The sequence below is a fragment of the Morus notabilis genome, unplaced genomic scaffold (assembly GCF_000414095.1).
Source record: "Morus notabilis unplaced genomic scaffold, ASM41409v2 Scaffold747, whole genome shotgun sequence".
Lineage (NCBI taxonomy): Eukaryota > Viridiplantae > Streptophyta > Magnoliopsida > Rosales > Moraceae > Morus > Morus notabilis.
In genome coordinates this window covers 59225-76371 of record NW_010360787.1, presented here as the reverse complement: position 1 = coordinate 76371, position 17147 = coordinate 59225, and the positions used below count along the sequence as shown (strand labels likewise).

Sequence of the window (17147 nt, the reverse complement as noted above, 5' to 3'; positions counted from 1 at the left end):
AGCAGGAATTATCCAGCCGAGTATGAGTCCATACTCCAGTCCGGTCCTCTTGGTGAAGAAGAAAGATGGAAGTTGGAGGTTCTGTGTGGATTACCGTGCTCTAAATAAGGAGACAGTGCCGGATCGTTTTCCGATACCTGTAATAGACAAATTACTCGATGAACTCCATGGGGCTACCATTTTCTCTAAGATTGATCTCAAGTCGGGGTACCATAAGATTTTCGCACACACGAGGGGCACTATGAGTTCCTCGTCATGCCATTTGGCCTCACGAACGCCCCGGCAACCTTTCAATCACTCATGAATGACGTGTTACGCGTTTTTCTCCGTAAGTTCGTTTTGGTTTTTTTTTTATGACATCCTAGTCTACAGCCACACCATGAGGGAACATGAGCACCATTTGGATCGGTTATTGGACGTTTTACACCAGCACCGCTTGTTCGCCAATGGGAAAAAGTGTAGTTTCGGGCAGAACTCAATCGAGTACCTGGGACATATCGTATCTGGGAAAGGGGTGTCAACAGACCCAACCAAGGTGGAGGCCATGGTGCTTTGGCCTTCCCCCACGAACTTGAAGGAGTTGCGCGGCTTTCTGGGGTTAACTGGCTATTACAGGAAGTTTGTGACGGGTTACAGCCACATCGCAGGGCCATTAACGGACCTACTGCGGAAGGACAACTTCCACTGGAATAAGGAGGCCAGCAACGTGTTTGCTGCACTTAAGCACGCCATGACAGTGGTGCCCGTCCTAGCCTTGCCCGATTTCAACAAACCCTTTGTATTGGAAACAGATGCGTCGGGTCATGGGGTTGGGGCAGTGTTGATGCAAGAGCAACGGCCTATAGCATACTTTAGTCAAGCTCTTTCCGCACTAGCATGCATCAAATCCGTGTATGAGCGAGAATTGATGGCCATAGTTCTAGCCATTCAGAAATGGCGGCCATATCTCTTGGGACGACATTTCGTGATCCGCACCGACCAACGTAGCCTCAAGTACCTGCTTAAGCAACGCCTAGTATCTCCGGAGCACCAGAAGTGGCTAACTAAGTTGATGGGATACGACTTCGAGATCCAGTACAAAGCAGGATCGGACAATAGGGTTGCGGACGCTCTCTCCCGCCGTGTTAGCACCCCGGACCTAGGCGCCTTGTCGCTGGCCCCAATTGTTGACACCAGTGAACTGCACCAGCAGGTATTGCTCGATGAACACTTAGCTAAGGTATGGTCCGAATTACGGTATGATGCTACAGCACATCCGGGTTTTTCCGTCACCCAAGAAAGGTTATTCTACCACGGCAGGATGGTGGTACCTCGGGAGTCACCATTTATTAAAACTCTATTACATGCCTACCATGATGGTGTCTTGGGAGGACACTCAAGCGTATTGAAGACGTACCGGCGGATTGCAGCGGAATGGTATTGGACTGGTATGAAAAAAGACGTCACTGCTTATGTAGCGGCATGTGCCGTGTGTCAACGTTGTAAGGCTTCCACACTGGCCCCTAGTGGTATCCTACAACCCCTACCTATCACAGACTAGGTGTGGGAGGACCTGTCGATGGATTTTATTGAGGGCTTACCGCGCTCAGAGGGATACGACACCATCTTGGTTGTCGTGGATCGACTTAGCAAGTACGGGCATTTCCTTGCGCTAAGACATCCCTTTTCCGCAGAGATCGCGGCCAAAATCTTCATTCGGGAGGTAGTGCGCCTCCATAGGGTGCCCTGTACTATCGTGTCGGATCGCGATCGCATTTTCCTGAGTCATTTTTGGACCGAGCTCCACAAGCAGATGGGTACTACTTTATCACGGAGCACGGCCTACCAACCCCAATCTGACGGCCAAACCGAGGTGGTCAATAGATGTGTGGAAACGTACTTGCGCTGCTTCACTTCGGACAAGCCCAGCTAGTGGCACAAATGGTTAGCTTGGTCGGAGTACTGGTACAACACTTCTTTTCATACAGCCACCCGCACCACTCCCTTTTAGGTAATATACGGCCACATACCACCTCCTATGTTGCGTTATGGCACAGGCTCTTCTCCGGTGGATTCCGTGGAGCAGCACCTCATGGACCGCAATGCAATGCTGGATGTAGAAAATCTCGGATGAGATATCATAGGAGGATTTTTAGGAGATTTTCTAGTATAGGAAATCAGGGAAGATTACCGAGTCCTAAAGTCTTGGAAAGGGGCTGATCTGTTTTGGATTCTTTCCTGATTTTATGTAACAGAAAGTATTTATAAATAGAGTGTAGAATAACTTGTAATTAACCATTCGTTCATAATTAAATTCTTTCATTATTCTTCATGGTATTAGAGCCGTAAGGCTAGGGTTTCTGGGAAAAATTAGGGCAACCTTAATCGCTGGTTTCTCCTGACTGGTTTATCTCCTCCAGCCTTAATCGCTGGTTTATTTCTTTCTCTCTCAGCCTTAATCGCTGGTTTATTTCTTTCTCTCCCAGCCTCAATCGCTGGTATTCCATCAGCCTTAATCGCTGATTTAGCCTTCCTTATTTTTCCATTACTATCCAATCATATTCAATCATGATGGATATCGCCTCTTCGGCTCAATCACCTTCGATAGTTGAGGATGAACAGGCAGCACGGAGCACAACAGAACTTCAGAATATCCAGGCAGCCTACAAATTAAATGGAAAAAACTATTTGAAGTGGAGCGGTTTATTTCTTTCTCTCCCAGCCTCAATCGCTGGTATTCCATCAGCCTTAATCGCTGATTTAGCCTTCCTTATTTTTCCATTACTATCCAATCATATTCAATCATGACGGATATCACCTCTTCGGCTCAATCACCTTCGATAGTTGAGGATGAACAGGCAGCACGGAGCACAACAGAACTTCAAAATATCCAGGCAACCTATAGATTAAATGGAAAAAACTATTTGAAGTGGTCTCAATTGGTTCGAACTTTTTTGAAAGGAAAAGGAAAGCTAGGCCATTTACTAGAGCAGGGACCGGAAAGAGGAGCTACAAGTGCAGACGCATGGGAGGAAGAAGATTCAATGATTATGTCATGGCTATGGAATTCCATGAACCCGGAAATTAGTGACACTTGAATGTTTCTGCCAACAGCAAAGATAATCTGGGATGCTCTCTACCAAACCTATTCAAAGGTCAATGATGTAGCTCTCATATATGATATCAAGACCAAGACAACAGGTGCAAGACAAGGGTCGAAAACCGTGACAGAGTACGCCAATGCTCTGCAAAATCAGTGGCAAGAGCTGGACTATTATAGGACAATTGATCTGAACTGCAGCAAGTGTGCAGTAGCCATCAAAAAATTCATAAAACGAGACCGGGTATATGATTTTTTCGCTGGCTTAAATTCTGAGTTTGATCTTGTATGTATTCAAATTTTGGGCAGGCCTGAAGTTCCATCCTTAACTGAAACAATCTCCCTGGTCCGTACGGAGGAGAGTCGCAGAGGCATCATGCTAGATCCACCTTCAACAGAAAATTATGTCCTTCTAAGCTCTAAATCACAAGGGCTAATGCTTGATGGTACTGCTGTAGACAAGCCTGGCCGACCAAGTGCTCACAAGGATCGTGATGAGATGTGGTGCACGTACTGTAAGAAACCACGACATACCAAGGAGCGATGCTAGAAATTGCACTGGAAACCCTCCACAAACAGCCGTGAATGGGGACAGAGAGGAGGGCAATCAGCATCAAGCTACAGACAGGCTCATATGTCCACTCAGGATTCAACCCACAGCTTTGGAGGATTTAGTATGGAGGAAATTGAAAAACTCAAGGGCCTGTTAGGAAAAGTGGAAAATCAGGGACAAGAAACCAGTCCGCAGGCATTAACTCAGGGTATGTGTTCATTGACACTTTCAGATGAGACTCTAATCTCTCTTGGATTAAATACTTTAGGTAATGAGTTTAGGAATGCTTGGATTCTTGATTCTGGTGCCACCGACCACATGACTCATACCTCTAGCCTATTTAAGACCTATACACCCTGTCCGAGCAACCGGAAAATTATAGTTGCTGATGGTTCTGCAACCACAGTGGCAGGAGTAGGAGATATTCAAATCACCCCAGAATTAGTACTTCAAAATGTTCTCCATGTTCCCCAACTTTCAACAAATTTGGTTTCCATACAAAAACTTACCCGAGATCTAACTGGATGTGTTATATTCAATGCTTCTTCTTGTGAATTTCAAGACCCGGGGTCGGGGAAGAGGATTGGACTTGCTAAGGAGCATAATGGACTCTATTACTTGAATGTATCAAGTCAACCGGAATTGAAAAAACCAATCGTGTTCTCATTGTTTTCTTCTTCCAATAAAGATGCTATTTGGTTACATCATAGGCGTCTAGGTCATGTGTCTTTTTCAGCATTGAAAATAATGTTTCCTACCTTGTTCAAGGGTTTGGATGTTCAATCCTTTCATTGTGATATTTGTGAGTATGCAAAACACACTCGTGTACCTTTTCCCATCAGTAATAATAAATCTTCATTTCCCTTCTTTTTGGTGCATAGTGACATTTGGGGACCATCCACCATTCCAAGTGTCTCCGGGTATAGGTGGTTTGTGAGTTTCATTGATGATTGTACGAGGGTCTCCTGGATATATTTACTCAAAAACAAATATGATGTGAGCCATATTTTTCCCATCTTTCATGCAACGATCCAAAACCAGTTTGGCACAAAAATAAAAAATATTCGCTCCGATAATGCCCATGATTACTTCAACCAAACTTTGACTCCATATTTTCAAAAAGAAGGAATTATACATGAATCATCTTGCATTACCACTCCACAACAAAATGGAGTGGCATAGAGGAAAAACCGACATCTTCTCGAGTGTACTAGAGCCCTATTATTCCAACAAAATGTACCCAAGTCTTTTTGGGGAGAAGCTGTACTCACATCAGCCTATGTTATAAACATAATTCCATCCAGAGTCTTGGGGTTTAAGAGTCCACTGGAGACTTTGTCTCAATTCTACCCTGACACTCGAAAGTCCTTCAACCTTACTCATCGGGTATTCGGGTGCACTTCATTTGTTCATATTCATGGCCATAACAGAGGGAAACTTGATCCTAGAGCTATTAAGTGTGTCTTTGTAGGGTACTCATCTACTCAAAAGGGTTATAAATGCTATCATCCTCACACTAAGAAACTCTATATCTCAACCGATGTCACTTTTGTTGAGTATAAGCCATATTTCTCTACTCCTTATCTTCAGGGGGAGTTGCCTATACTTGAAGATAAGGAGTCAGTCTGCAACCACTGGAAATTCTCTCACCCGAGTCACCATTATCGGAAGCATCCTCAACCGAGTCACCCAGAGCACAAACCAGATCACCCGAGTCACCCAAATCACAGCCAACCCAGCCACAAAAAAACCAAGCAGATGGAAAAATCTTTGATCATTTCCGGTTTGATCAGGTGTATACAAGGAAAAGAGATCCTATTATGACTTCAAGGCAGGAACAATTCACTGAACTGACTCCTGGAAATGAGGTAACAATCTGTGAACCAAATTTAAATATATCACCAGTAGATTCTCCTTCCAACAGTGACCTTGATCTTAATCTGCCTATAGCTGTGAGAAAACAAACCCAAGAATGCACAAAAAGGCCTCTATATCCCGTCTCATTTTGTGACTTTTCAAAAATTATCTCCAAGCCACCAAAGTTTCCTTTCAACCCTAAACACAATTCCTATTCCTAACTCATTATCTGAAGCATTATCAAAGAAAGAATCAAGACTTGCTATGGAGGCTGAAATGGATGCATTACAAAAGAATGAAACTTGGGAGTTGGTTGATTTACCTAAGGGTAAGAAACCAGTAGGCTGTAAGTGGGTGTTTGTAGTAAAGTTTAGGGCAGATGAATCTCTAGAACGCTATAAGGCAAGGCTGGTTGCAAAGGGATATACTCAAACGTATGGGGTGGACTACCAAGAAACATTTGCACCAATAGCAAAGATGAACACCGTGAGAATCTTGTTGTCCTTGGCTGTCAACTTTGACTGGGAATTACAGCAGTATGATGTGAAGAATGCCTTCCTCCATGGAGAGCTAGAAGAGGAGATTTATATGAGTATCCCACCAGGGTTTAGTGGAGTTGATAATCACAAGGTTTGCCGGTTAAAAAGGGCATTATATGGGTAAAAACAATCACCTCGGGCGTGGTTTGGACGGTTTGCCAAGGTGATGATAGCCAATGTGAAGAATTTCTGAACTTCTATTATTAATTTTTTTGTTACCCTACAATAGCATATATATACACAAATGACTAATAAGGAAATAACTAACTAGCTTGATTCTCTCCTAAAAATCAGGAAACAAAATTATGAGAAAAGATCACAACCGATCTCTCCTTTTATTCCTAAAATACTTTCCTAAACTAACTTCCCTAACTTTTGACTTCCGAATTCAACACTCCCCCTCAAGCTGGAGAATATATATCATATAACCCCAGCTTGCAAATTAAGTCTTCAAAGTTAGGTCTTGGTAGAGCTTTGGTGAGGATGTCTGCCGTTTGTTGCTTGGTAGGGATGTAGTTCAATTTAACTGTCTCACTAGTCACCTTCTCTGTGATGAAATGTCTGTCAATCTCAACGTGCTTAGTCCTGTCATGATGCACGGGATTCTTGGCTATGCTTATAGCTGCCTGATTATCACACATCATCAGAATAGGAAATGAACTCATTTGTCCCAGTTCACTTAGAACCCTTTTTATCCAAATCCCTTCACAAATTCCCTGTGCTAGTGCTCTGTACTCAGCTTCTGCACTACTTCTGGCTACTACTGATTTCTTCTTGCTCCTCCAGGTAACAAGATTGCCCCAGACAAAGGAACAATATCCAGACGTTGACCGTCTATCGATGAGGTTTCCTGCCTAATCTGCATCTGAATACACTTAAGTGTCACGGTTTTTTGTCTTTATGAAGAATAGGCCTTTCCCTGGGGTCATTTTTAAGTATCTAAGAACTCTGTAGACTGCTTCCATGTGTTCCTCTGTAGGACTGTGCATGAATTGACTTACAACACTTACTGCAAAACCAATATCTGGCCGAGTGTGTGACAGATAGATCAAGCATCCAACAAGACACTGATATCTCCCCCTATCTACTGGTGCACTTTCTTTCTCGGTGTCAAGTTTCTTTTGAGTGTCCATAGGAGTATCAACTGGTTTGCATCCAAGCATACCGGTCTCCTTAAGAAGGTCCAAAATATATTTCCTTTGAGAAACTACAATACCTTTACTCGATCTAGCCACTTCCATTCCAAGGAAATATTTCAGATTTCCAAGGTCTTTAACTTCAAACTCTTCTGACAAATACTTCTTCAACTCCTGTAGTTCCTTCACATCATTCCCCGATAGAATAATATCATCGACATAGACTATCAATATGGCAATTTTCTCAGCATGAGATTTCTTGACAAACAGAGTATGAACAGACTGACCCTGTACATAGCCAAGCTTCAAGACTGCCTTTGTGAATCTGTCAAACCAGACTCGGGGAGATTGTTTAAGGCCATACAAGGACTTCCGGAGTTTGCAAACTTGATTCTTTGTCATACTTCCTTCAAAGCCAGGTGGAATTTTCATGTAGACCTCTTCTTCTAGGTCACCATGTAGGAAGGCATTTTTTATGTCCAGTTGTTGCAAGCACCAATCTTGGTTGACTGCCAATGAAAGAAGAATTCTAATAGTGTTAAGTTTTGCAACAGGAGCAAAAGTCTCTTGATAGTCTATTCCATAGGATTGTGTAAATCCTCTAGCTACCAACCGAGCCTTGAATCTCTCGACTGATCCATCTGCCTTGTACTTTATAGTGAAAATCCACTTGCACCCCACGGGCCTTTTCCCACCTGGTAAATCCGTGATAGTCCATGTCCCATTCTTCTCAAGTGCATCAATCTCATCTTGTACTGCCTTCTTCCATTCAGAATTTTGTAATGCCTCATGTATTGTGCTGGGAATCTAAGTATCATCAAGAGAAGTAGCAAATGCTCTGTAAGATGGTGATAGCCCTTCATACGTGACATAATTCCCAATTGGATGATCTGTACATCTCCTAACACCCTTCCTCAATGCAATCGGCAGGGTAGAGTCATCAATGCTGGGAGTTGACACATCTCCCTCCCTATCCGTACCCATGTTTTCTTCAGGTGGACTTGAAATTGAGTCAATATATTGGCCACATGTTGGCTGTGATCCGTGCTCTAGCTCCTGTCTTTTCTTCCTCCTAATGTAGACTTGTAAATTCTCATTAGCAAGCTGTGGGGCTACAGATTGAACAGGCACGGGAGAAGACACATTTGTGGGCTGGACTGATAACGGCACAGGTGTGGATGAGTCAATGGGCACGGTTTGAGAAGGCCGTGGTGACTCTGAGTGAGACGAGGGTACTGACTCAAGAATAGACTCCCAAATTTGATGTTCATTCATGCTCTCCCCCTGAACACGAGATTTGGGATAGAAGAACACGTGTTCAAAGAAAGAAACATCCATGGTGGTGTAAAATCTTTTGCTTATTGGAGAATAACATTTGTACCCTTTTTGGGTTGGAGAGTATCCTAGGAAGATGCACTTATTGGCTCTAGGATCAAATTTGCTACGGTGTTGAGGATACACATGAACGAATGCTGTGCAACCAAATACTTTGGGTGGTAAATCAGATGAAACTGCACGGGTGTGAGGAAAATTTTCCAGAAGAAGCTGACGTGGAGATTGAAAGGTAAGGACTCTGGATGGCATGCGGTTAATCAAATAGGTAGCTGTGAGAATGGCTTCCCCCCAGAAATAGTTAGGAACATTAGACGAAAACATAAGACACCGGGCAACCTCCAAGAGGTGTCTATTCTTGCGTTCAGCCACCCCGTTTTGTTGTGGGGTGTCAACACAAGAACTTAAGTGGATAATCCCGTGGTTCTGAAGGTAGGTATTGAGACTACTAGTAAAGTATTCCCTAGCATTGTCTGATTTGAGTACCTGAATTCTAGAATTGAATTGATTTTGAACCATAAGATTGAAGGATTGAAAAATTTGTCCAACTTTTGACTTTTCTTTCATAAGATAAACCCAAGTTACCCGTGTATGATCATCAACAAAGGTCACAAACCATCGAGTTCCAGAAACATTTTTTATACGTGAGGGTCCCCACACATCACTATGGATCAAAGAAAAAACAGTTGAAGGTTTGTATGGGATTTGAGGATATACTGTTCGAGTATGCTTTGCAATCTGACAAATTTCACAATGAAAAGATGCTGGATTTTTATTGATAAATAATTTGGGAAACAGTTTTGCAAGATACACAAAGCTAGGATGACCAAGACGATAGTGTAACAATATAATTTCACTATCTTTATTGACATTGGAATTTGACACAGAATTAAAAGACCCTAACAGACTCTGAGATTAGACACAACTTGCTTGAGAGACTTGGTTTGAGGATCGGTCACATGAGAGGAGATAGAGCCCGGAGCACAGTTCAGCACTGCCAATCATCTTCCCTGATTTCAAGTCCTGAAAAATACACAAGTTTGGATAAAATTTAGTAACACATTGAAGGTCACAAGCCAATTTACTAATGGACAAAAGATTACAATCCAAGTTTGGAACATGGAGGACAGAGTCGAGATACAACTCTTTAGTAAGTTTGATGGAACCTGTCCCAGCGATTTTTGAATTTGAACCATCAGCTATATGGACGGACGAGTGACCACTACTTGGCTTGTAATTTTGGAGAAGGGCAGCATCTCCTGTCATGTGATCAGAAGCGCCTGTGTCTACTATCCAGGGCCTCATTCCTCCATGGTTAGCAGTGAAGGCTGTATGCGGATCAGTTTGAGCAACTAAACCAGCCCCAGTAATGCTGCCACTGCCGACTTGACTAAACAGTTTCTGCAGCACATCCATCTGTTCTTTGTTGAATGGGCTAGGCTCGGGAACAGGAGCACAATCGGAATTGGAGGCCACATGTGCTTTGCTGTCTCTATCAAACCGTGGCTTTGGTTTCCAATCTGCTGGTTTGCCGTGCAGCTTCTAGCAAGCCTCTTTGTAATGGCCTAGTTTCTTACAGTAATCACACCAAGGCCTTTCCCGTTTCTGATGATCTCCGCCGTTACTGTTGAATGACCAAACAGCAAGGGCAGAGGCATCTAACGGTGAGGCATGTTGTTCCTTAGATCCCATCATCACTTTCTTTCTACTTTCTTCACGCCTAACCTCGGAGAAGGCCTCCCTGAGACTGGGCAGTGGTTTAGTGCCCATGATTCGACCTCGAACATCATCCAACTCCCTGTTAAGTCCTAGGAAAAACTTGAACAGCCTTCTTTGTTCCACAACCTGCCTGTACGTTGCTGCGTCGTCCGGACATTTCCATGAGTGAGTCTCGAATAAGTCAAGTTGCTGCCAATACCGTATGAGTGTGCTGTAATACTGAGTGACGGACTGCTCTCCTTAGTGGAAGTCATGAAGGGTTGATTCTACCTGAAATAGTTCTGAAGTATTCAGAACTGGAGTAAGTTTCTTTGGCTGCATCCCATATTTCTTTTGCAGTTCCAAACAGCAAGAAATTTTCACCTATGTCATTGTTCATGGAATTGATAAGCCATGACATGATCATACTATTTTCTATCTTCCACTTCTTGAAACCCGAATCTGTAGTCTCTGGCATGGCTGCTTCTCCTGTGAGATATTCATCTTTTCCCTTGCCACAGATGAACAGCAACATAGATTGCGACCACTGTAAGTAATTATGGCCATTTAATTTGTGTCCTGTGATGAGAATAGGAGAAGATTCGCTGCCACCAAGGTTTGGAATCTCTGATCTGCCTCCTGATTCTGGGGTCGTGACACTGGATGTTTGTGATGATGTCATTCCGTATTTTGTCATGTCTCAAATATTGCGGAAAAGATGAGAGGAAAGACTGAATATGGTTGCTGGAAATATATAAGAGAAACCGGAGATAATTGGCCTGAGAACAACGAAGAAGTGGCCAGAAAACTTGGCGAGAGGTGGCCGGAATGAGAGGTGGCCATAGAGAGATGGCCAGAATGAGAGATGGCCAGAGAGAGATGGCCGGAAGGGATTAGGGTTCAGAAAACTGGCTCTGATACGATGAAGAATTTCTGAACTTCTATTATTAATTTTTCTGTAACCCTACAATAGCATATATATACACAAATGACTAATAAGGAAATAACTAACTAGCTTGATTCTCTCCTAAAAATCAGAAAACAAAATTATGAGAAAAGATCACAACCGATCTCTCCTTTTATTCCTAAAATACTTTCCTAAACTAACTTTCCTAACTTTTGACTTCCGAATTCAACAAATACAAACAAAGTCAAGGTGATCATACACTCTTCATCAAGCATTCGGCCTCAGGGGGAGTCACGATATTAATAGTGTATGTGGATGACATTATAGTAACAGGGAATGATGAGGTAGAAAAGAAAGTCTTGAAGGAGGTTCTAGCCAAGGAATTCGAAATAAAATATCTAGGGAGGCTAAAGTACTTCCTTGGAATTGAAGTAGCTCAATCTAGACAGGGAATGTTTATCTCTCAACAAAAATATGTCACGGATCTACTTAGGGAGACCGGATTGATGGCTAGCAAACCGGTTGGAACTCCTATTGAACAGAACCACAGATTGGGTGAAGCTCTTGGAGATAAGGCAGTGGATAGAGAAGTGTATCAAAGGCTTGTTGGCAAACTCATTTACCTTTGCTCATACTCGGCCAGATATAGCCTATTCGGTTAGTGTCATTGGTCAGTTTATACATGACCCTAGAGAAGTTCATCTACATGCAGTCTATCGAGTTCTTCATTACTTAAAAGCACATCCTGACAAAGGAATCCTATTCAAGAAAGCGCCGAATATTAACCTGGCAGTATACACGGATGCTGACTTTGCAAGATCACCAGTTGATAGGCGATCAACTACGGGCTATTGCACATTCCTTGGAGGAAACTTAATTTCCTGGAGAAGCAAGAAACAGAGCGTGGTAGCAAGGTCAAGTGCCGAAGCTGAGTTTAGAACTATGGCAGCAGGAGTATGTGAATTAATGTGGGTCAAGATTATTCTAGAAGACCTGAAGATTCAATGGAGCAGACCTATGAGACTATATTGTGATAACAAGTCAGCTATAAGCATTGCTCACAACCCTGTACAGCATGACCGGACAAAGCCCATCGAGATAGACAGACATTTCATTAAAGAGAAGTTAGATAGTGGTCTAATTTGTATGCCATATGTTCCTACGGGACGTCAGCTAGCAGATGTGATGACAAAAGGGTTATGTAATAATATGTTCCATGAGAACATTAGCAAGCTGGGAATGGTGGATCTATATTCACCAGCTTGAGGGGGAGTGTAGGAAATCTCAGATGAGATATCATAGGAGGATTTTTAGGAGATTTTCTAGTATAGGAAATCAGGGAAGATTACCGAGTCCTAAAGTCTTGGAAAGGGGCTTATATGTTTTGGATTCTTTACTGATTTTATGTAACAGAACGTATCTATAAATAGAGTGTAGAATAGCTTGTAATTAACCATTCGTTCATAATAAAATTCTTTCATTATTCTTCACTGAACCTTCTCAAGTTCCATCTTCTTCGCGCCCAGCAGAAAATGAAGTCTGTGGCCGATAACAAGCGCAGGGATGTCCAGTTCACCGTGGGGGACTCAGTGTACCTCAAGCTTCGCCCATACCGCCAGTTGAGTTTGGCGCGCATGCGCAACGAGAAGTTAAGTCCCCGTTTCTATGGCCCCTTTGAGATCATTGGCTGCGTGGGGCTGGTAGCATACCGCCTCAATCTCCCAGCGGAGGCTACTATCCACCCGGTGTTTCACGTCTCTCAACTACGACGTGTTGTGGGGCAAGGACAGCCGATTTCCGCCTTGCCACCACACCTCACAAAGGACCTGGAGCTACGGGAAGAACCAGCTGCTCTTCTTGGAGTGCGCCAGCGGGTACATGGGGGACACTCAGACCCAGAGGTCCTGATACGTTGGACTAATTTACCTGCCCATGAGGACACATGGGAATCCTATCAGGCCATAGACCAGCAGTACCCTCACTTCCACCTTGAGGACAAGGTGCGTCTTTAGGGCGGGGGTAATAATAAGCCCCCCCTATGATTCACTTATGTACGGAAGAGACTACGTGAGAAGGGTCCTGCGAGGACAAGAAAGGAGATGGAAGCTGCAGCACAGAGGAACACTCCTCAGGACAGTCAGGAGGGGGCTGAGTTGGCACGGGAGGATGAACTGGGTTGAGAGAAGGAAGGGTCAGTTAGTTAGTTAGCTACATTGGAGTCTGTAACTAGGGAAATGTGAGTGAATAAATAGGGAGCCAGGGCAAGAGAGAAGCGTATCAGAAAAGTATAGAGCTGTGATAGTGAGGGAGTGCACGGGGTCACTCGAAAACCCCCATATCCTGTAATCTTTCCGATTTTCTGCCAATTAATTCCATTGATTCAGTGAATTTACTCGTATTCTAGTGTAGACGCGTGCTTGCAAATCGTTATTGGCCTGTGAGTTTATCAGTAGACCAGTATTCGGATTCTATTAGGGGTTGGGCTCCTTTCTTATGAGCTCTATCCTAGTTTGCTTGTTTAGTCTTTGTTTTAAATTGTTCTGATCTTGTTAGTTTTTTGGGTCAGGGTAGTGGTGGTTAACTCTCCCTCCCTTCCCTTTATTATTAATAAAGGTCGTTTCTTTTCCCAAAAAAAGAAAAAAGAAAAAAAAACAAGAAACCTACTATAAATATGAGTGATGTAGGGCCAAGATAGATTTTAGAGAGAGAGAGAGAGAGAGAAATCTGTATATGCAATAATCGTCATTATTCATCAGATCCAAAGTGAAAAATACAAATACTAGGACTATTTATGGTTGCATAAAACCTAATAATAATAATAAGATAAACATAACAAAAAAATAAACTAAACTCAAATAAATCCTAAATAAAATAATCAAGATAGCCATGAAATAAAATAATAACTCTTAAACCCTATATTTACACCAAATATAAGTGTGTAATTTAAGATTATGATTAACGTCAATGTGTGTCGATGTGTGTGTGCGTGTGTGCATCATCAACACAAGCAGCAGCCAACAATAACTTTAAAATGTCTCCCTGTCACCACAAAAGAAAATTATTTTCCAGGCGAAAAGAAATCTTTCTACACATTTCTTTGGTCATCTTTATGCAAGAACAAACTTTTAACGTTAGCACATGTGAAATATGCTAACAAAATATACAAGATATACCAACACCATTCTGTGTGAAAGAAGAAATAACTTGTCTCCCTGCCTTCTCTCCAGATGACACATCCACAAGGAAATCCTTTTACAAATTAGGAGTCAGCAACGAATTAAATCTTCCATAGATCTTGTGTGTTATCCACTTATTCTCAAAAGGGAGAGAGAGTTTTGTGATTATCATGTAGAAAGAAGTATACAGAGAAGCAATATTACATACGAACACACACACACACCGGATATCAGTACTCTTGTCCATTTGGAATTATGACAAGTGACAAATGCAAAAGTCAAGAATGCAAAACATCAACATTGTTTTAGTCAGCACACAGCACGTCTAATCTAGATATGATATATCACAGTGACAAATTAGAACTCAATCTAGTGCAATAACCTCAAACATAAAAAGAGAAACTACTCAAAGTTCATTTAATTACTCATACATGCCTTTTCCTGATTAGAGTCATCTTTGGTGCCATTGGAGTTTGAAGAAGAACCACTGCTTCCGGGGATGGTAAGTATTACTCGTTTCGACATCATCTTTCCCTGAAACAAGATGCTTTGTTTCCGTATAAGCTCTGAGTGATAAATTTCCCTGAACATTTTATTTGTATACTGTTACATAAGATAACTGATAACGTATGATTTTTTACAAGCAAGGAAAGTGATTTGGATATGCAGCCCGTAGGATTGACTATGGGAAGGGTACTTCTCAAATGCTTAAATTTTCTCATAGCAGATGGACATAACCAGAAAGAGATGACTATTGTCATGTATAAAAATCAAACACCAATTCATAAATATGCTTAATAATCTTGCCCATGGGAAGCTAACGCTTGTTAACAAATAGAGTGACCGACAAAGTTGTGATGCTCGTGCAGCCTTGCAATGCGACTAATTAATAAAGCACAACAAGTGCGTGATCAAAAGAAAGGATGAAATATAGAACTTGAATAATTTATTCAGGCCTAAATGAAGATCATCGTCTATAAGATTTCAAGTGAAATAGAAATTATTGAGAGCAACATGACCAGAAGAGGCTGAATCTCCAAGGAAGAAAACATGCTTGGGTTTGCTCCTAGAATAAAAATCTAGCCGAACTCCTAACAATCCTAGAAAGATGAAATGTAAGTCCAAATACTATGATTGACAATTTAACCTTAAACTTGCACAAATTTAGAAACACTTGACTTAGAGAAAGCCATGGTTTCTGAAGAAAGCATTATCCCCAGTAAGCAAGGAAAAGTGGTCCCAGAAAAATCACGATCGACTCAATGCAATGCTGGACTGATGAATGCCAAACGAGAATATGTATGCATAAAGTAAGCTAATAGAATGAATGTTATTTGCTTTATGCAACGTTTTTTTATTTTATAAGAAACTGATAACTTTATTGATATCATCAAAAAGTTACAAAAAGAGGATGAATGAGCTATCCATCCAAAAAGTGAAAAAGAAAACTAACAGAAACAAACCAGAGCAATAAACAAAAAACCAAAACTTAACTACATCACCATACAAACTACACTAAAATATCCTCCCAACTTAAATTTACTGGTATATAACTTAAATTTATTCTTCTCCAAACAGCCTTAGTATCATTATTACAAAATCTAAAACTGTTATAAATAAAGAGTATCTTCTTTAAGAAAATGCCTTGCACATATGTTGAAAAGGGAAACAAACTGTAACTTAACAAATCGAAAACACCAGACGCCTTTTCTTATTCACGATTCTTCATGGAATTATTGTCAAAGACATAATCTTCAGGGCTTTAACGAACAAACAGATGTGATTAAGTTGAGAACTCAAAAGTGAATGCAAAACTTAATAAGTAAAAAAAAAAAAAAATGCAGAAGCTAAACAAATCAAGAAGAGCAAGTAAAAATAACCAAATAAGAACTGACCTCTCACAAAACCATCAAAAACGCTCACCCTCTTATGGAGGAGTGGAAGAGCCGAAATACCGACATTCCAACTTGCTCTCCTTTCACATAATATGCTCCAATTTGTAGTGTTTCCATGCAGACTAATGGCCATCTCCGCAATTTTCTTAACATGCCACAAAAATAAAATAAAACCCCAAGAAAAAACTAAAAAGAAAGTAGAAACTGAAAGTAGAGAAAAACTTCTATTTCTAATAGCAGACACAATACTGAACAAAGTGAAAGACAGGAGAAAAAAAAAGAAAAAAAAAATGACACTACAGAAGAAAAGGAAGAAAGAGTACCATGTGTGGATGACTGGTAAATAAGGCCCTGTCCTCAATCCATACACCTATTTAGCAATTCGGCTTGAATGGGTCCCACTTTCTGATTACAAAAAATATATATATATCGACTCGAAGGCAGCCTCAAACCCCAAAAAAAAAATATATATATATATATATATATATCAACTATCATTTTACGCTTAGCGTTATAAATTTTTAGTACAAATCTATATAAATTTAATTATTAAAAATTTAATCTAACAGTTTAAACTTAATATTCTATGAATGAAAATTTTTTAAAGGAATTCCACAGTATAATTTGCCACTTATGCAACAGAAATATTTTATTTTCATATGTAAAATTACAATGATTTTGGGACATATGTTCCGACGTAATACCACATTAATATTCTATTGCTTGCATAATATTCTAAAGATAGCCGCATCCTAACACTACGAATCTTTGTGAATATTATAAGCCCGTTTCGTTCGGATTTTTTCAGCCAATAGGCTCCAAAAGATGCTCATCCTAACCAATAACCCCGGTGTAAGAATTGAATTTATTTTGATTTATTTCTCTTCTATTTTTAAATGCAAAGATTGAAATACCCCTGATTTAAAATTGAAAAAAAAAAAAAAAAAAAAAAAAGGAAAAGGACAAAAGGAAAAA

The 17147-nt window shown here is 41.1% G+C and overlaps 1 protein-coding gene and 1 long non-coding RNA gene across 2 annotated transcripts in view; both read right to left on the bottom strand.

The window, feature by feature from the left end:
• Positions 1–16305, bottom strand: part of LOC21392156 — a 26645-nt gene extending 10340 nt beyond the window's left edge. Inside the window, exons 1-3 of the mRNA XM_024165114.1 lie at positions 16173–16305; positions 15292–15377; positions 14713–14811 (exon numbers count right to left, since the gene is read on the bottom strand). Of these exons, the coding sequence (XP_024020882.1) occupies positions 14713–14811; positions 15292–15377; positions 16173–16305 (318 nt within the window). The remainder of the gene's footprint in view (positions 1–14712; positions 14812–15291; positions 15378–16172) is intronic.
• LOC112091440 lies at positions 14800–16534 on the bottom strand. The gene is made up of 3 exons (XR_002902143.1): positions 16496–16534; positions 16173–16317; positions 14800–14860 (listed from the first exon to the last, which is right to left on the bottom strand). It is a non-coding gene; the product is annotated as an uncharacterized LOC112091440 (long non-coding RNA).
• Between the last annotated feature and the right edge of the window lie 613 nt (positions 16535–17147).